A 21,801-nucleotide genomic window follows, 5' to 3' on the forward strand; every position below is an offset into this window, starting at 1 on the left:
TTTATTTTAGAATTGTTAAGCTTTTGAGACTTTGAAACTGATGCAGTAATTATAAATTTTTTTCTGATATTGTTTCAGGAGAATTTAACCATATTAAAACAAATTACTTATGCTTATGCTTATGTTGTGCTTACTAATACTTATTGCTTATGCTTTTACTCAGCCAACACATGTTGGGTCCTTCTTCACAGCCCAGCTGGGTATCAACAAGGTTTGTTTGTATTTATTTAAGGTTTAATGAGGCTACCAGATATGGGTCAAGAGGTTGAACAAAGGGCTCATCTGGGATGTACAACGTTATGGGACAATGTAGGCCCCATTTATAAACCAGTGTACCCACCCAGCCAGGGCGTGCCCGTAGGTGTGCTGCCTGGATAACAATGGTTGTGGAGTGGGGGAGGAGAGAGGAAAAAAAACAGCCTTCACACTAATTTAATTGATAATTTTATTGATGTCATTTTTTTCTCTCAGGATATTTGGATATTGGTCATTCCCCATTTTTCTTAGTGTACAAGTCTGTGTGATTAGTTGCATTTTCCTTTGTTTGAAGTCACAGCAAAAAAAATAATAAAGATGGGATTGGCCTTTACAAAACAACACCTAAAGATTGATAAATAATAAGAACGATACTTCATGGAAGCTTTAATGTCTCAGTTTTTTACTAATAAGTTTCCTTAAAAACGTCAACACATGAATTCTAAGTGATAAATCATACTGCAGATGATATGTTCTTATGTGAATCTGTAATAATTCCTAAATAACATTCTTAACGGCAGCACTATTTTGCATCAGTTATAACTGAAACATTGGAAGTATTTTTAAAGCTGTTTTAGTTCAATATCTAATCTGTTCTCTGGTTGGTTTTAAATGGACAAGCCAGGAATATAAAGCATGAATATTTTTTATTCCATTTGACCCATATATAAAGAAAAAGAAATCACAAGATGATGCACATGATACTGAGAAACAACAGCTAGCAGGAGAAGTGATCATGAGCGGAAAGAGGGTGACGTTTCATGCAGCTAAAGCTAATTAATCAAGGGCGGACTTTAAATCAGAGAAAGAAGAAGCTCTGAGGAAACCCCATTGAGTCAGAACAGAATATATAAAAAAAGAAAACAATATACCATAAAACTCACAATAAGTGAAGGTAATAAAATCATTTGACTGAACAGTTAGTCATGGTCATTAGTAATTTACATAGTTCTGTTACATTCTTTTATTTTATTACAAATAATTCAATTTTTCTACTGTGTTCATGTGATACGTTATCGGTGAACACATCTAGAATAAAGGAGCAAACTATAAACTAATGCATTCCCTTTGTCAGTGTTACATGTCACTGATGCTAGACCCACTAGCACCTAGCAAACAAAACAGAACAAAGCTCATAAACTAAGATCACGGTAAACTGTCAACACGCTGAAAGGATAAAGCAGGAATAGCACTTCACAACTTCACAAAATGCGTATACGTCACCAAAAACAAAAGCGATCACGTCTGTTTGAACAGAATTCATTTTTTCTGGCATATTGCACTCAAACTAGAAATATAGAAAAGCACTGCCATAAAAGAAATCAAACTGAGATATGCCACTGTAGCCTTGAAGTGCCAATGACTGATATCACTCTACTGTAATATGATCCATTAGGTGTTGTGTACCGTTTAAGAGCTCAGTATACTTTTGTTGGAATTGTGTTCACAGAGATCAAACATTACATTTCTTCACGAACCCTCACACCCTCAGAGATAAAGAACAACAAAACTGAAACCCTACTTTTCTCACCATAGAAAATATCAACATTTAAAAAGATAAAAGTATACTTAACATCTTATGAGAAGAACGTGTGATTAGTACTGGTACACACCACACACTCGTGCACGCGCACACACACACACACACACACTCATACACCCTGATAAACAAAAAAGAAACAATGACTCCTCTCCCCCTCCGTGTGGCCTAAGTCCAGCAGTGACGATATGTAAACAAGACTTATTAAAGGTAGAGAGGACGTGATGGTGGGGTCTGGGTGCAGAACACACTTGGTCGGCAGGACATAAGCTCATCTAACATCAAGTGTCTTCTTTTCAGGCCTTATTAACTGAAAAGAAAGAAAATACATACTTGTTAAATCCATAAAAAACAAGTTACAGTGATATTTAAAGTGTGCACGCTTTTGATGAGTGTTAGAAATGAAATCTGCTGTGTTAATGTAAGAAACAGTAAAGGAATACAAGTTCTGTTTTTTTAAAGCCTGGGTCTCCCCACTGCATCTGAAGTGTCAAATGTTTGGACACGCCCACTCAGGGAGGGTTTCACACACACACACAGGTGGAACTCACTTGGTGGGCACGGTTGGCGAGCCGGAGCGGTGGAAGTGGATGTTCTGCCACTTGCTGTCACGGCGATGCCACACACGTGTCTCCTCTGACTGCATGGTGCGAGGCATGTTGTTGGCATCAATGAACTGAGTGAGTCTGATGTATGCAATACAGGCAGCATCCTCTCCAATCAGGTGAACATGTGGATTGAGCAGAATCGTGTGGATGGTGCGTTTGTGGCTTTTAGACAGAGCTGAAAAAGAGAAATAGAGGTGAATATTTTTAGGTTAACATTATTTTATCCTGTTGTATCATCAGTACTAACAACACTTAGCAGAAGATTAATGAGACTTTGAACGCTATTTCATCACTACCAAAAAAAAAGGACTGATTACCCATGTAAAGAAAATTAACCTGGGGGGAAAAAAAAGATTGATTGCTTAATATAATTTTAAGATATATTTCAGTGTAAAAATTCATGACTTACAGTTCTCAAAGTAGAACCTGTGGAAATCTGTCCCTTCCACCAGGTTTCCCAAAGCCTCAGGTTCAAAAGAAGTCAGCCCAGGGTCACAGATCTTCCTGTGGTACAGTCAGAGGACATAATGTGTTTAATACAGGAGCAACTACCAGTTTATTTATATATTTACTTTATTTAAAGAATGGCTTTAAAATTGGGCACTCACGTATAAGCTTCAAAATCTCCATTGTTGATGGCCTCGATCAGCTGTTCCGTCACCTTGATAATCTCCTGCTTCCGTGCTAAAGACAAGAAAGAATAAGAAAAAAGTGAAAATGTATAATGTCCAGGACAGACTGCTCCAGACTAGCTCAGAAACCTTAGCAGAACATGTTCACTTCATGTTTTTAGATGAGTCTGGGGACCTGGGAAGAATGTGACATTTTCTGCTACAATGCTTTGACTTGTCCGTCATTAGGTCACCTCTAATTACAATAAGAATAGAGACTCCACTGAGGCCTTAGGCACACTGGTGGAGTGTGAGTTAGTGTTAAAGCTACAGGAGGCTGTGATTAATGTCCAGTTCTGAGGTAGCTGACCTAAAGATCCAAGGACAAATGATACATAATCTCCAAATTGCTTACCTGAAGTGAAAAAGGCTGATGAGCACACTTAATCATGAGTTTTTAGAAACCTAGAGCCCTAAACCATGCAGCAGTTTGTTGTTCAGAATTTAGAATATGAGATTAAATGCAGAGTATAGGGGTTAAATGGATAGATACAATTTCTCCAAATGGCTTAACATAAGGCCTGGTGTGTTCATTCTAAGGGAAAATACTATGAGTTTTTTTTTTTTTATATATCTATCTATGTTAGGAATATCTTAGGAATAATGGCATGTTTCACACACTGTAATACTCTTGTGATATCATCTCCATTAGCACTCCAGCAGTTTATTCCTGTTTAAATTTTGGATCAGGTGGGTTTTAACTTCAGTTCAGGGAAAACAAAAGTGCCCTTCAAACCAAGAAAACACTCTGTTGAACATGAAGGTCAAAAAGAGAAGGAAAAAAAAAAAAAAGCACCAAGACACAGGATTGAGCACGTCCAAACTCAATGGCGCAATTCTAAAATTAACCACCAGAGAGCAGTAACACTACAAAATAATGACAATAATAATAAAAAATTCATTAATCCCCTCAGACTGATTCCGACTCCCATCTAATAGATGTTAGGATTCTGGTATCGTATTGAGAACTTTATTTTGTATGTAGAATATTTACAACAAATAAAATCTGATAAAATTCACAATACTTCTCATCCTTAGAGATCACTTGAATGTTCATTTTCCCCAACATTCAACCAACACTTCTCAAAATTGATTCATCCATGCTCCACCCACAAATGTTGTTTCATAGCAACTGTTGCTATGCTGGGCAAGCTTTACATAACCCATTCAAATATGGTTCAGCCTAAAGAAAAATGAAATATGAAGTTGTTGAAGTTTTGTTGCACATTTTTCACTGTGTTTGTGTAGCTGGGCTAACTTTAGCGCAGTTAGCACCAGACTGGCTGTCTTTCCCATGTGTCTAGCTTTGAATACGGACACATATATCCAGCTTCGCCATTGTTCTCTAATGCCTGTCAAACCTTGCAGTGGTTGCTATAAAAAATCGCTTGTGTGCAGAGCATGAACCATGGTTCTTGAGTACCATATAGGAAAAATGTTTTCCTGCTGATTAGACTGAGACATGCAATGGTAACCATATCACAAAAGTTGGCAAATGTGTGAGGAGTCTTGTCCACATACTTGTTGGTAACATTTTGCTGCTCTGTGAATGCACTTCCTCTCTTCCCTCTGACACTTACACTGTATGTTGCTGCGGCTCTGGAGTGGCTGAGGCTGTTTGAGAGCAAGCTTTGGGTTAAGGCTCTGGCCACAGTGGGCAGCTGAATTGACGAAGAGAAACGCCAAGAAGGCGGAGAGGAAGACAAACAAATAAATGACCAGGAGCAGTTTGAGCGTGTAGTTACAGCACACCTCTGCTCCTGGCCAGGCTCTAGGGAGGTCCCAAAAGAAAGAAAAACTAGAGGAAGAGGAGGAAGAGCAAGAGCGCTCCCACTGGTGGACTCTAGAAGCAAGAAGCATCATGTGGCGGGCTAGTCAAGACAGTGGGGACCAAGAGACCAGGAAGATGAGGACACAGTGGGGGTGAAGGTGTTATGGATGGAGGGAGATATTTTTATACATTTAAGGATGGGTTGTGGATAAAGGTGTGGCATAAAAATCAAAGATGAAAGGAGAGAGAAGAAAGAAAGACAAAAGGATTGAATGAGTGGTATTAAGTGATGGAGATTGTTTCCAGGCTCCCACTGAAAACAAAGGGGGAAAATAAATGAAGCACATGGTACATGGATGAACACGGTAAATGATGTGAAATCTGAGTGACAATCCCAATCACAGTTTTAATGTGTGTGTAGTTATTCTAATATTTTGGCAAAAAACATTTTTTGACAGTAGCACTACTGCATCAGATCCACTTGTGCCAGTGCTACACACAGTAACACCACCACGTCAGTGTCACTGAAGCACTACGAATGATCCATTTGTCTGGTAGAGGCCTTGACCATCAAAGGGTAAAAGAGGCATAGCAAAGTATTCATAGCAACAGATGAACTGCAGTAATAACTGTAAATTTACAACAACAATGGTCATATGTGGCAAGTGGAGATGAAAAACTGACAGTTTAGAAACAAGCATGCAATTTTAATGTTTTGGCTGACTGATGTATGAAACAGTTAAGCATTTCTATAGGTTAAGCAATTTAACTTGAGAAAATTGTAGCACTCAGTAGTTTGGTCATGTAGAAATACCCTTAAACTAAGTGCTAACCCAGCTGCATTCATCCTGTTGTTTTGTCAGCTGAAAAGATTACACAGCTGAGTTTGGTGACATACTTTGGGTTAAGTTTCTAATATTTTTAGACATGAAATTGTACACCAACTCTGCTTGTGTATCTAGTTTACATAGGTCACTTAATTTGCATTACCTTTGTAAGTTTATTCAAATATAAAAGGACACTAAGGTTAGGCTAAAACTCTACTGAGGAAGTCTTGTCAATTCTGCAATTGAAATCAAGGCACAGACAATGGGCCTCATGTATGAAACTTTTGTAAAAACATGATTAAACTGCGGGTAGTGTACGAAGTGGAAATCCCAGAAAACTTTCTGCCAGATTCACGAACGCTACGTAAACTCCAGATTTTTTTAGTAGAATGTATGTTAGTTAGCATATGTTGTTAGTAAATACCAAATGTTTGCAAATTGGAAGGATGTGCACATTTCTTTGTAATTAACATGCCATTACTATAGTCTCCGCAAATGAATTCCAAATGACCACCTTATAAGGAAGCGCTCGGACTGAGGATCCGCAGCAAAAAGCCTTAAAAAGCTACACACAAAAGCTAAATCAAATGAATGTTCTGAGCAGAAATCAACTTTATTTTTCTTTCAAATCTGCACTTTAGTTTCGTTCTACGTATAATTTTGCTCACTTACGGGAAAGCAGAGCGAGGCCTTAGACGGATTAAGCCAATGTATTAAGCTGAGTACATAGTACTGTGCAAGTGTTTTTAGGCACCTGAGAAAATTAGTTTTAAGAAGCTATTATCTGAGCAGTAAGAGATATGTGCTCAAATAAAAATAAAAACAAATAAGGTTATTACAGTAAGTCGTGATATTGTGTGTGTCAATGTATTGGTTTAACCTTTAACATTTCTCCTTATGGCAGTGTAGTTTTATTTTATTATTATAGTTATCATTATGCTAAATAAAGTGTGCAGTTTATTTCACAAATTCTTTCAATTAAGAAAATTACCTGGAAATAACATTTTTCTTCACACTCGCTCACAGAGCGCGCACACACTCATTTAGAAGATACATTTTTATAAATATTTTAAAATAATGATCCTTTTAAGGGCCTGAAACATTTGCACACTAGTGCACGTTCACTGCATGATTTTGCTAAAAGTGGGGAAGCTGCACTGAAGCAAAAGGCATTAATTCACAAGCTCCTTCTAGGTGCATGGCACGTCAAGAAGGCTATAACACCTTAGAATTCCTGGGATGATGCTTGGATTATTGAGGGCTTAAAAATTAATATATTAAACATCCCAGTGTCCAAGGAGCCAAGCACAGACAGCCCATGCACATGTTTTTCACATCCACATTCTTGAGGGTTTTACATTTGTCTTTACATTTCATGTCAAATCTTTGTCTTACTGGAATTCTGTGAAGCTGCTTTGTGACAACATCAGTTGTGAAAAGCGCTATGTAAATAAAATTGATTTTTTTTTTTTTTTCTGAACAGTTCAGAGTTCTAAAATGTTGCAGCGTTGGACCTCGACCCTCACTAATAAACCATAAACCTGTATTGTCTCCAAAGATGTTATAAGAATATGAGCACAAAAGTAAATGTGCACACACACACACACACACACACACACACACACACACACACACACACACACACACACACACACACACACACACACACACACACACACACACACACACACACACACACACACACACACACACACACACACACCAGTTTCCGTATCCACAGGCAATTTTTTCCAGGAACCCCCGCAGGTGCCTGTATCTGTACACAAATACTCCCATATATTTTAAATATAAGCAATCTCTAACTGCCAGCAGCAGCTCAAACATCAGCTGATCACACAGGTTACAAAGCCTACAATCTTATATAATATAATGATCCACATTAAGCAACTGTGTGACTACACATGTAACAAAATAATTCAGCAAGTAATTGCCCTTTAGCTACTGGAAGTTGCTCTGAGTAACAGCCTGTATTAGGAAGAAGAATGTTCATTTGATTAATTTGATTATTGATTAATTTATTAATTTATTCCATATTAAAATAAAAACATTTATTTAAAAGATCAGTCATGTCAGATGATAATGTCAGCGTCTTTCGGACATTACGTGCACAGTATGCGTTTTCAGGAGCAAGGGTACATTTTGTTTGTACCTACAAATATTTTGAGACTATGAACATTTTGATGGATCTGGATATTTACGAAAAAAGTGATTTACGAACGCACAAATTGGTTCTGCTTGCGTTTCATGAATGAGGCCCAATGACACTAAATGAATGGAACAGAAGGATGTACACAGACACTTCAGCCTTAATCAGATCAGTTTTTTCATAGTGATCCTTCCATGGATACACTTTTTCCAGAGGTTTGTGGACACCTCTTATCACTCTCCACTTATAACCTCCTCCCACTGTAAACACTTATGTTTGGTTGTGTAAATACAACTTGTACACTTTAACTAGCAATGTATGAACTGATACATGCTGCTCTGGAGCAACTGCTCATATGCTTACAATCCACAGACACAATGCCATGTGTAGGGCTAGTTGTACAAAGCTCACAACATTGGAATGTAGAGCAGTGGCACTGTTCTGTGGACTGATGCAACATTCTATTTCTTTAGGTCATTTAAGTCAAAGTGGTATTTGTGAGTTGAAGATACTCATCCCACATCAGTGTCTGACCTCACTAAAATTCATCAGCACTAGTCTAAAGCATTTCCACAAGAGTAAACGATGAATTTATGGTAGGGGTTAAACGTCAACAGTTTGACAGAGAATGGAGGAAAGAAAGATGGGATCTCTTTGATTGTTCTTAGACATAATGGAAAAAGCTGAAAATCTTGGCAGCAGTATTTGGCGAAAACAAATGATGCGGTTATGTTGGCTGCCATTTTGAGCAGACAGTTCACTAATGACTAGACTGAGTTTAAGGCTCTTTGACCCTTCCTCACTTATTGCAACTCTCTCTCTCTCATAACACTCTCTCTCATATGCACACACCAGCTTGGGGGCATTTTGAATACTTTGTCTTATAACGAGTGCAATAATAGCAGAAAAAAAAGCAATAGCTTCCCGTCAAAGAAGTCCAGAATGAGATAAGAAGCACTGCATTGTGAGAGAGCATAAATCTCATCAACAGGGCGCAATAGAGTTTCACCAGTATGATGTTGACTTAAAGTCTATGATACATGCATTAATATGTGTTTGTGAAAGAGATTTGTGATGACATGGCATTAGGCGTAATATGAAGGTTAAAATAAACATCACTTTCAGGTCAAACCAATGAATAGTTTTGTATTTTTTGCAATGTGTGAATCTCGACTGACTCTGAATTCAGTCAGTGGGATTAGTCAAAGTTTAGTCTTGATTCTTTATTTATTTTTTTTTTTTTTTTAAAGAATTTTAGTTCACATCTTGTTTTTATACATTTTGTAAAAATGTCAAATCATTTTACTTTAATGGAGGCCCAACATGCTGCTCTGCACTCTACAACTCTGACTCAACACTGTGCTGCCCCTTCTGGTCAGGCTGTGAGTCTTAAGATCTGCAGTGCAAGTACAATCTGGGTCTTAATGTTTGGCGACAGTCAGATCAAAGATCAGATTTAAGCTCAAGTCACAGAATGAAAATTAATCTGGGATGTAATTCTGAGATTTGGTCAATAAATTTGAGGCACTAAGTAACAAAATAATTAATCTGTGATATCTGTATTTCATTGCAAAATTCCACAGACAATATACAAACACTACTTTGCAGCTTCACTGTATACAGACAGATTCATGGACAGCTACTTTATGCAAGCCGTTAACAACTAAATGACAAACTGAAATTGCTTTAAACAAGGCTACAATTCTGAATGGAACTGATTAAGGTTAAGACTAATAAAGACTTCTGTCAGAACATAAATAACACAGGAAATTAAATGGATGGATATGCAGCATACAAAGGGATAAATGATCAGATCAGTAAATACAACTATGGAAGAAGAAAAAAAAAAACAGCTGTATAGGTACAAGTTCAGCCTACAGTAATGTATTTGTCTTTTTTTTAAATACATGTTAATAAAATCAGGCAGTCTGATTTTTTTCAAATACATAGCTCATATTAGTTTATACTTTTCCTACACTGATGTAGATCTCATCTACAGCAATGCTCTCCATGCTGGTCTGCCTCCTTACACTATAAACAAACTCCAGCTTGTGCAAACCACAGCCACCTGGCTTCTTGCATCCATCAACACAGCTCACCCATACCATGAATGAATAAATTAATATTTGAATTAATCAATGAATGCAGTAGGAAAGCAACGTAACTATCATGATGGGCCCAAAATGACTCAGAAACGTAATAGTTTCATTAATGTGTTATACTGCAACTTTAATGAGTTTAAAACATTTGCCCAATGAGTGTGGTCCGTTTGTACTTTTTCATAACTTATTGAAACTCTGACATTTGACTGGGTTTGTGGGTACCTTAAGCGATCTCTTTGTGTGTGTGTGTGTGTGTGAAATTCACTGAAATAATACAATAAATTGTAATAACTGTAACTTTAGAATAAATAATTGTAAAATCTGCTGTACCTTTCACATCCTCATCTTCTATGGTAGTGTTGGCACTCTCTGAGGATTCCTGAAAGAGGCAAAAAAGTTAGTTCATCTCTGAACATAAACAGACCAGGTACCTACTGAAATCTGAAGAATTTTACTTTAGGGAACTTCATATTTTACTTAAAACTTCTTGACACATCAGCACCAACATCAAGTGACAATTCAATTTCTTACCAAATATATCTCCCACATTCTATTTATCTTTCAGGTATGAGAAAAGAAACATTGGACCATCGCCCAGAGACAGCATTATTCTTGGAGACTGACCTGAAGCTATTTTTCCCCAACCATATTTAACAATGTCCTTCAAAGACCTAGCACACTCCTTAAGGTTTGAGTATTTCCCATGAAGCATGCAATAAAATAGACACCACATGCAGAATATGCAAAAGAAACATGCAGGGAAAAAACATTAGCTTAGTCTCTAGCACAAAAGAGTCCAGCAAATGAAGCATAGAGTGACCATTTACATTACATGTAAAAATGCATGCATAGCTTATTTTGGAGCTACAGTAATGAATAATGATGTATTTTGAGGAAGTTTCTAAATTTTTTCTGTAAGTTTCTCTTATTTTTTTTTACAAGTGTACAATAAAGTAACTCCAATAAACACGAGAGATCAGGAATAAGCCTGCTAGCCATCAAGTTACAACCAAATGAACTAACAATGATTAAAAAAAAAAAAAAAACAGCTGCCGGTCAAATCTAGCGTTACTGAAGTCCACACCAAAGCAAACCCAAACACACTCATTGATAAACTTAATACCTTGTTTCCATCAGTCGGATTGTGGATAACAGTAGTTTGAGGCTCCTGATCAAGAGTTACGAAGGAAAACAAAAAGGAAGAGAGTGAAGAGGAAAGACTTGAGAGTTACATACTGGTACGTTCAAAGGTAAAGCTTAAAAGGTCACCAAGCATGGCTTCAGTTCAGATCTCAAATACGGACAAATGGTCCTGTACAGCCTTAATATAAAATCAATGGTTTAACTGCCTTAACCCAAAAGAGCCTGTATGTAAACCCGCAGTTCAGTTTTTCAGTTTCATAAATAAAAACGTTGCATACTGTTGCTGTCTAGAAAACCCCATGCATCTCTAAATTTGGAACTTTATATGTCTTCAAACTTAAAAATGCCCTTACATTTTAACCCACAATTTGGGCTAAATTAGTTTTATTTAGAAGTTTTCTTGAGCATTTTAATGATGCATCTACTGTGAACATTTGTTACAGTGTATGGCTGATGCTTATGCATCAAGAATATGCAGAACAATTAAAATATACTTAAAACAAATTCAAGGTTTTATTTAGACAGCAAAGTCATATTTTACCTAGCAGTTACTAAATAAACTGCAATAGCTACTGAATGATACAGGGTTAATGGATTAAATAACAAGAATACAAGAAACGTATAACCTTAAATATTAAGAAATGTAGGTAAAAACGTTGCCAAAGACTAGTTTATTTTCAGACTTTAAACAAAATAATTGTTGTCAGCTAGTCAAATGAACAACATATTCCACTATAACATGCTTGGCGCTCTTTAGCAAAAAAAGTTTAGATAAGATAGGAATGATGAGGAAAGAAGGTATGACTGTAAATGACTTAGGGTAAAGGTAAAGTGCATAAATACTATCTAACACTACTTTAGGCAAGCGTTTACAATCTTAACAGACTCTAAACAGAAACGACATTGCTGAGACGAAACAGACAGCAAAAGTAGTCTTCTTTAAAAAACTCATTTATGATGTTACTCCTGTTTGTTCACCAGTGACAATAAAAATCCATATTATCCAATTATTCATTTTGAGACCACCTCTAAAACAAACAGAAATTGCATGGCACGGCTACTGTAAAGAGGAAAAGAAATTGTAATCTAAATCTACTGTTCACGAGTTATTTAGAAAATGCATTCTCACACTAATATGTAACCATTTGTGTATGCATTTGAACATAATTAATTATATACATGAATATAAGCACAAAGTAACTGTGCTAACTTACTAACACACACACGTCAGTTTCTGTATCCACAAGCAATTTTTTCCAGGTCCCCCCGCAAGTGCCAGTATCTGTGCACAAATACTCCCATATACTTTAAATATAAGCAATCTCTAAATTACTTATAATACCTCATCTAATGGAACTAAAGCCTACATAGTTTAGTGTATAATGACAAGAAAATTTGTCTGACCATGTACAGTAAGAATGTAAGGAGTAAACGAATGAAACATGAGGTGAACAATCTGTGAAACTGTGGGAGGCTAAAAACACAGTCTGCCTACACATCACTTTATTCATGCGGGTTCAGTTTAGTGTTGGTGTGAGGCAAATTCAAACTTTGCTTTTTGGATATGTGACCACAGAAACCCATGGATACGGAGGTCCAACTGTACTAGGTAAAAGATTAAGAATACTACAAGAAAACATTTCCAATGCTACAGAAATGAGAATAGTCAGAAAAAGCCAAAGGGTCAGGAGAGATTTCTAACCTAAAGGGACTTCACTTTGTGAGATGATTCTTCAAGGAACATGAAAAGTATTTTTATATCTGCCTCTAAATATAATGGCAATGTCAGATGATTGAAAAACTGCACTGCACCACAATCACAAACAAATGTGGATGAAAAACACTCCATGCAAGTCTATGACCATAGAAGGGGAAGAAGGGGAGAGAAGAGAAAAAAAAAATGGAAATGGGATTTTAACCCATACTTAACACAACTGTACTAACTTCTAGTGTCATTTGTGACAACTGGGCTAATCTCCAAAACCAGTTATATACAATTTCCTCAAATTCTTCAAACGTTAAAAATGAGAGCAGTGTTGTCTGAGAGAAAACATTCTTACAGAACAACAGTATTTTAAATAATATTCCAAAAATATATTATGCCTGTATTCCATTTTTAGATGCTCTAATGCATCAAACAAACTATTAAAATGACATGAATAAATTTATTTTTATCCAGAGCATTTTATGTCAAATATTATGTTATCCCCAATGTTATTGGTACTGATTCTATGTCCTGCCTGAAAGGGGAATCAAAACCTATTCATTCCAGCCTTCAATAGTGGATTTCAGTGGTGTGCAGATTATTATATATGAAAACAATTCCTGACTATAAAAAAGTGGCAAAACACAGGATGTGATGAGTGGAGATATTCCAATGATGAAAGATGAGAGACAAACGGAGAGACAGACTGAGTACCAGAGCAGGAGAGGGGACGGGCTCTTTAGGGCTGGTGACTACGTTGGCTTTGTTGTTGATCTATAAGGGGGAGGGGACAGAAACAAGACAAGCAGAGCTGACCAGTGAAGGAACAGGAAATGGTGAGATACATTCTGAAAATGCAAAACGTGTGGAGCTATTGTGTAAACAGGCAGCACATGGGGTTGAAAGTTGGGTTGGTTAAATGATCACAGTATTCTGTAGGTCAGTGGTTCTCAAACTTTTTAGACCAAGTACCACCCATTATCAAATCAAAACCTATGATTTTTACCACAGAAACATGTAGCCCCTGGTTCTTCCTCTGTTCTGCGGGCATAAGGCAAAGTCTTGCTTGAATTTTTACATGTTTTTGTTGCTTTTTATTTACTTGAAATTTGCATGCTTAACACAAAATAATCTAAAATAATACCTAAAAATGATAGAGAAAATACAAATAAGTAGTCCTAAAACTGAATGATTTAAACACAATTATACAATTCAGAGAACATACAAAACGTATGGGCAATAAGCGTTTTGAAAGAAATAAAAACCGAGTAGAGGTCAATGTGATATCAGTTATGTGCTTTAACAGACTACAGGTGAAAACAGCGCGGCGGGGGCTTGGGGCAGGTGCTCACAGTGGCACTCTGCGCTCGTAGCAATAGGTGAAGGAGGGCGCTGTGTTAAACCTTGTTTTAGGGCTGTAATGATGCAAAGAACGGCCATGATTTCCTTCAGCCGAGTGTTTTGTTCTATCTTGTCTTCATGTGTACAGAATTCTCGCTTAGTTTCTCTCTATATTTGCCTTTTGGTCTCAGCCCTTCTGAGTATTTCTCGGGCTTGGTTTCATTTTTTTTTTCTTCTCATTTTTGCTTTGCCCTTTTTTATAATAAAATCCAAATTGTTCACGTCTGTCTCTAGCCTTTGCTTACTTCCAGTAATCAACTGAAACTGTGCTTTCTTTACAAAGATTTTTCAGAAAACTGGGGGGGGGTTACATTCCCTCCCTAGATAAGTATAAGTATGAAAACTGTGTAATTTATGTAAATTATGTAATTTATACATAAAAACTTTAGATTTTTAGTTATGAATAAAATCCTTAATTATGTGGTCAATTTTTGGAGGTCATTTGGCGTACCACCTCTTGCTGTTTCATGTACCAGTGGTATGCGTACCACAGTTTGGGAACCACTGCTATATGCAATATAGGCAATGTATAGGACCAGCTTATCATACTTCATGGCATACAAGGCTTAATTCATCAAATGGAGAGAACCAGTTCCTGATAAGATTGGGTTAGACGGGGTTAGGCTTAGCGCTACAATAGTGCCACATACAAGAGAACTGTTTAACTAGGTCTGTGGAGAAAAGCAGTACACTGAAAGAAAATGTGGCTCTGGAGGAAATAAAAAGGAGAATATCAGAAATTAACACCAGAGGACATGTTCATGTAAGCTATTCCAAGATTCCCTGAAGGAAGCAAAGAACTCATTAATCACTGAGTGAAAAATAAATTTCAGTGCTCTGGACACAACACCGCCCCCGTTCTCACAGCCTTAGAGTTAGAATGAAATTAGGGTTAGTTTGACTCTTAACAAGAAAAAGAGTGGCACCCAAAATTAACCTCTGCTTAAATCACATGTACACAGCATGTACCCCATATGACAAAAACTAAATGCTTCAATCCTAAACTCATTTAAGCTCTAAAGTTAAACTGAACAAAACCTTGCATCACTAGGCTTTGAACACCAGCTGGATGACTGTCCTGAGCAGAATCCAGTCACCAGAAAAGTATCTCAAAGAGGTACAAAACTTAGGCTCTCATAGAACCCCATTGAAGGTATTTGAATGTATGTGTATTCAAATCTATGCATTTTACTATCTAGGGTAACTATAAACAAAATCTAAGGGGAATTCTGTGACCTACAGGTTCTCACCATGATAGGATTTTCTGTGGAATTGGACTTCCTTTTCTGCATTAAGATGGTGCAAAACAGAATAAATATTCCCTTCATTACATACTATTCAAAAAAAGCATTGAAATCATGAGCTCTGACCACAATATAATGTAGATGAAGACATCTCTCAGTCCAAATCAAAGCTTCTAAGGCCTTCTTGGGCTTGCAGTGGGCATTAGTTTTCTTCCCAGTGCAAACAGACGTCTGGAGGAGAAAGTGCACATCCCCCCACGCTCTAAACCTAATCCCACTAAATAACACAGACTGGGATTTCTCCTCCAGCAGATGTCCAGCTTAATGCAGCTGACTGACGCATTTCAAGTGGATTCAAAGAGAATTTTCCCTAAAGATATGAGGTCTAAAACAAAGTTTTTATCGTAATATTAATCTTAACTCCTGAAAAGAAAGAGTACAGGAGAGAGAGCAAGAATGCCGGAGTGATTCAAATGTTGTATATGATTTTTGTTTTTTTCATTAACTCCAATACCCATGTTTACCATGTCTTTTCTTCAAAATATGATGCATAAATAAAATGTTGGAGATGGGTTTGTGTTTTAGATCAAACCTTATCTTACTGGACTTTAAAGGTTGTAACAATAATCTAGTATTCCTGAAACCCTTGATTAGCTAGAACTGGCAGTGTGAGATAGACCCCAAGGATTCCTAAGTGAGAATTAGGTACAGGAACACACATTATTCATGTGTCTCATATGATATGGGGGCAGCCATGGCCTGAAGGTTTTTAAAACAGGCTTGGGACCACAAGGTTGCATGAGGGGATTGAAATAACATTGCATTCTCTTCCCTCAACATCCATGTCTGTAGCACCCTTGACAATGGCACCCAACTCACAACTGCTCCTCTGGTGTTGGGATGGTTGCTTGCCATTTTATGTGTGATCTCACTGCTCCTCATCACTTGTGGGTGTGTGTTTTCACTGCCACAGGTTACATCTGGAGTTGAAATTTTGTTGATTCACGGTGGACGTTTCCTATATACACCATAAGGTCCTCGTCTCGGATGTTTCAACCACATCCACTGCTAATAGAAGAATGGATCATACAGAGCTCAACATTTTAAATGTAGTACGGCAGTATGTGAAATGTCTGCTCTGCCCTGGTCAACTGTAGCATGAAAATCTTCTCACTGCAGTTTCAAAAAAAGTTTGGGAAAGGCCCCTTCCTTTTTCAGCTTTGTGCCTTTGTGCACAAAGGGAGCTCCATAAAGACATGGTTTGAAGAGTGGAGGTTTTGGCCATATAATGTCTAGACAGGATGTACAATGGCTGGTGCACATAGGTGAATAAGACTAAAATGAGAGAGAGAGAGAGAGAGAGAGAGAAATAGCAGTACTGCAAACTCATTGAGGGCAGTGCAGGTTCATGGTGAAGGAGGGAAAGTGTATATGGGAGAGATTTAACAATAAAGAAAGAAAAGTTTATGCGGATAACTGAAAAACCACAAGATCAGCAACTCAGGACCTTGCAGTGGAAGTACTATATGTGCAAATGGAGTGTAAGCAGCCAGCCGCTGTCCATTAAACCTGCTTAAAAATCAACAAGAGCACCTTAACACACCAAAAGGATTAAACCCAGACCTACCTTAACACCATCAGGCTTCTTGTATGGGTTCTTGCCTGGGAGATATGAAGGAAGGGGTAGGGGAATGGGTGAGAGGGAAGAGGGAGAGAAAAGACAATGTGAGAAAAGAAACAAAGAGGGACGAGCAATAAGAGAGAGAGCATGTAAAGATGAAAGAAACGAGGGAGATAGGAGGGGTGAGAGAAAACAGGATGAAAGAGAGAAGAGAGGGTGAGGAAAAAAGGATACAAAAGAGTGAAAGATTAAAAAAGCAAGAAAAGAGAGAGAAAAAAGGGAAAGGGAAAAAAGGGTGATCAGAAATTGAGATTATAAAATAGATCATTAATACACACTGTGACCTGCGCACGCACACACACACACACACAGCAGCTTGCTGCCAACAACCCATGTACTTCTCTCACATGCCGAGGTCTGTTGGAGTGGAGGTGGTGTTAGAAAAGAAACAAAGATGCTTATAAAGGAAGAAAAATAGCATTTGAAAGACAAATTATGTAATGCAACTATAATTATTCCAACTGGCTTGTAATTATCTGCAGGAATCTGAGTATCTTGCAGCGCAGGGGAATAAAGCGCTCTACACACACACACTTTTTTTTCCCCACAAAATCCTAGCATCTGGCTAGGAGCACTTACCCCACACAGAAATAAATAGACTTCAGTCATATGTAAATGTATGAGCACCTCTGGTCACATTGCCTGTCCTTTTTTGCATCAATTGTATGGCATTTTGTCCGGTCCCCGTTTTCACAGGGAACTTTTAATCATATTACAAAGGTAGGCTAACATTAAAGGCTGCTGTTCTGCATGGAGGGCACTGCTTCGTATCAACCATAAAATGACACACAATATAGTTTTTTAATATTTTAGTGCTTCGCCTATGTTTATTTTTTGCCTGTACATTTAAAAAAAGAAAAAACAGATACTGTATTTAAAATGTGCCATAAAGTATGGGGTCCTTTCCTGCAAATTTCCAACTGACCTATCTAAAAGATCTGAATAGCAGGTCCAAGGTTATTAGAGACATCTGCATTAAAGTGATAAACCTTAGAAAACATTGCAAAAAGCAGTATTTGCTCTTGGTTAAATCCAACATAGAACATTTATGGCCCAAGGTAAAGATGAGATCAGGAAATATTTATGCAGAAATCAAAAGAATTTCAACTTTCTCACAGCTATATTAAATTATTCATGACATTAATTAGTCCTCAGATTTACTTGCAGGCTCAATACTGCAGAGTAAATAAACTATAAGCTAATATTTGCATTCCCCAGCGCTGTGTCACTGAGTGGGATATCACCTTCTGATTCATTATTAAAAGCAAAGATAGAATCACTTAGCTTTGAATAAACTTGGAGAAGAGAATGATCTTGGCAATGAATCTGAAATACTTCAACACTAACAGAATGAAGAGAGCTATTTTTGCATTAATTCTTTTCGAACATACAACCCGGAACCATCTCTCAGAGCACTTCTGAAAAAGGCAACAGAACGACAGGTTTCATATCACCAGGACTCACTGCTCTGTGTATGACACTCAACACAAACAATTTTCTAAAAAGTGAGAAAACATAGCTTTGTATCTTACTTGAGAAGGTCTTTGTAGCCAGCATGGTGGTCAGGATAGCCCCCTGGAAGAATGAACACAGACCACAGGAGTGAGAGCAAAGTTTAAACTGGTTTAATTCATAACAGTGTTGAACATTAGTCTGAGACAATAATTAAATCCGGAAGGTGAGTGTCTATCTGTGTTCTGATGATTCTGGATATTTCTGTGACCTACATTCACAGGTGTCCCCTAATGTCCTACATGTGTGAGGAAAAGGGTTGATCTGGACTATCGAAAAAATACTGTGTTGTATGTAATGTCCAAAAATTATGTACACTAATACAATGCTACAATATCCATCTGAATCATGGAAGTGTTTTCTTCTGTATCTCACCTAATAAAAAAGTGGATATCACACCAGCTCAGTCTTTTTCTGTATTTTTACACATACACACACATGTCTTATCTCACCTTAAGTTTTCTTCTGGCATTGAACTTCTTCAGGCATTCCACAGTCTCCTGTCTGTGCATCATGGACGCCACTGTGGAGCGTTGCTATAGAAACAGAAACTAGTTAAAAGCGTGTGTGTATATATAGATAGCATGTATGTATGTACGTAAGTATATATATATATATATATATATATATATATATATATATATATATATATATATATATATATATATATATATATATATATATATATATATATATATATACATACATACACACACACACACACACAAGCTCTTACAGTATAATACGTGGGTGTATGGACTACAATAGATAAAAATGCACCTTATGTCTGAGCTTCCTTTAAAAGAATAGAAAATGCAGCTAAAAACAGGAGAACAATATGAAACTATATAGAGTGTGGTTTAAGAGAGATGGGGGTAGATGTAAATATAAGACTGAAATCCTGGGTTAAACACTGAAATAAACCCTGTTATTTTTAAAAGATATTTTATTGAGAAAATGTAAATGCACTGTATGGGGTGGGTTAAATGACCATAAAATGTGGTCACTGCAACGAATCAAGCAATAAATCAAGCTTTGCTGAGCAGTTTGAACATTCCCTAATGGAATTCACATCAGGTTCAGAAGATTTCCTTCAGTTTATATTAATTTGGGACAGAAAACGCTTATTGGAGTTTGAACCAACATTTCAGACATTTAAAGCATGGGCACAACAGAACATTATTTTGATCTTAATTTTTTTTATTTTTTGAGAGAAATTAACCACGATTTTAGAAACAAAGGAACAATTGTCAGAGTTGAGGATGTGAACTCCTGGTTATTTGGATTTTACAGTTTATAGTGCATCTGCAAGATGGGATGGATGATATGTAAACAATACCACTCCAAAATGTTGCTGAAATACACCCTCACTCTAGGCTTATATGCTTCTCATATGTTCTCATAAGAGCTACATGCGTGTATGCCACACAGCCCACACTTTACTGGTAAAATTAACCCAGAAATGTCACAGGTTTAAAGTGGCTAATTAAGATCACTGATTAATTGTTGGGATATTTTGAGTTCAAATCTGTTGTAAAAAGGAAGAGCCCTTTTTAAATCCCTATAGTAATAAGCTGCCAGGCTTTGATAACATATTGTGTGGCATATTTTCCCATACAAATGTGCATAAGAGAGAAAGACAAACAAAAAGATGCGTACGCAGATCCAGGGGTGTTTGAGGGCCTCGGCGGCAGTGATGCGTTTGGCAGGGTTGATGGTCAGCATCTTATTGATGAGATCTTTTGCCTCAGGGGTCACCGTGTCCCACTCAGGAGAAGGAAACTGCACACACACACAAAGAATTATATAGAATCACATGGAGTGGGTCAACTAAAGCTTTAATCAATATTAGATATCCTTACTAGCCACAGCTGATAAATGTATATATTACTGCAGGCTTTTTTGTCATTTTTCCCCATTTTTTGTAGAATTCTAAAAGAACAGCTGTCATTTATATTTTGACAAAATGAATAATGAATGGTCCAATAAATGCTCTAAAACTGACTAGAAAATAAATATTCTTACTTTAACTAACAACAATAAAGGACCAATCAGTTGTTTCAAGCATCAAAACACAGCAGTGTTTATTAAACTGAAAATCCATTATTTTCCTCTTTTATTTTTTTTATCTGAGATTATCATGAGAAGAAGATTCAAACAGAATTTGATTCTTAATAAACCATTTTGTGCTTCAAAGCAGGTGATCCATTACAGGTGCAACCATGTAGTTATGTACAGAATCTGATACCTAAGTGTCCATAACATGAACAAGCAGTAATGAAGAATAAGCCCATTTAAGAAAGTACTGTCCTTCTGTACATGTGTTTTGCTAAAGATGTGAGGTTTTGTTCTGACTGAGACATTACACTTGTGCGTGGTCGAAATGATGAGGTTAGCTGGGTCCACACACAAAATCAACAACAGAGCTTAATGCTTTAGTTAACAGCAGCTAACAGCACTTGGCTCTCCCACAACAACTTATATGCATAGTTCTGAAACTGCATTCATACAGGAATAACATCAGGAGCCAAATCTGTCTGAGAAGTGCTGATACTGCTTCACAATTCTGATCATTCAAGAATCAGAGGATATCCAAAAATTCACAGCAGAATTATATTTTTACCCATGCATTTCACAGATCAAATACATTCAGCCGGTTGCTTGTAACCCAATCACACAGTGCTGCCTGGCTGTGAGAGTAAAGACAAATTAGTTTCCTCATATTTGTGAAGCCAGCCAATGCTTTTAACAAAATGTCACTGGATACAGCTTGCAATAAATATTATTCAAGTCCCTTTGTAAACAAACGTTCCATTAGCATTTGAAAAGTTTGAAATATTTCAGCTGTTTTCCATAAACCAATCAAACATGAACACTTTACACAGCATATCTCATCTAAAATAACAAGTTGCTTAAAATTCAACTACAAAATGCTACTTTTAAAGACTACTGCAGTCTCAAAATTATTCAACTCCATGAATTCAATCCCTCATAAGGGCACACACTGGCAAATCAGATGTCTCAAGCACATCTGATGCAACTAATCAAGGACATTGTTCGTCGCACCAGGTATGGCTGACACATCAAATACCTGGATTGGCTGGAGTTTATGTTTTTACTATGACATTTGATTACATGTGAGAAATATGGACAAGAGAGTTCAGCACAAAGAGA

At 37.1% G+C, this 21,801-nt stretch overlaps 1 protein-coding gene across 6 annotated transcripts in view; it reads right to left on the reverse strand.

Moving 5' to 3' along the window:
* Positions 1–442: 442 nt before the first annotated feature.
* The window catches only part of camk2d1 (calcium/calmodulin-dependent protein kinase (CaM kinase) II delta 1), a 90,333-nt gene continuing 68,974 nt past the window's right edge, over positions 443–21,801 (reverse strand). For 2 of the 6 annotated variants that reach the window (XM_066680678.1, XM_066680677.1), the window contains exons 10-20: positions 20,287–20,409; positions 19,080–19,163; positions 18,648–18,690; positions 17,062–17,096; positions 13,504–13,563; positions 11,065–11,109; positions 10,272–10,320; positions 3,012–3,087; positions 2,813–2,907; positions 2,347–2,578; positions 443–2,105 (exon numbers count right to left, since the gene is read on the reverse strand). In XM_066680678.1, coding sequence (XP_066536775.1) covers positions 2,102–2,105; positions 2,347–2,578; positions 2,813–2,907; positions 3,012–3,087; positions 10,272–10,320; positions 11,065–11,109; positions 13,504–13,563; positions 17,062–17,096; positions 18,648–18,690; positions 19,080–19,163; positions 20,287–20,409 — 846 coding nt within the window. In that variant the 3' untranslated portion in view covers positions 443–2,101. The remainder of the gene's footprint in view (positions 2,106–2,346; positions 2,579–2,812; positions 2,908–3,011; positions 3,088–10,271; positions 10,321–11,064; positions 11,110–13,503; positions 13,564–17,061; positions 17,097–18,647; positions 18,691–19,079; positions 19,164–20,286; positions 20,410–21,801) is intronic. The other 4 variants (XM_066680680.1, XM_066680679.1, XM_066680682.1 and 1 more) reach the window with 2 other exon arrangements.

Source organism: Hoplias malabaricus, chromosome 9, assembly GCF_029633855.1.
Source record: "Hoplias malabaricus isolate fHopMal1 chromosome 9, fHopMal1.hap1, whole genome shotgun sequence".
Taxonomy (NCBI): Eukaryota; Metazoa; Chordata; class Actinopteri; order Characiformes; family Erythrinidae; genus Hoplias; species Hoplias malabaricus.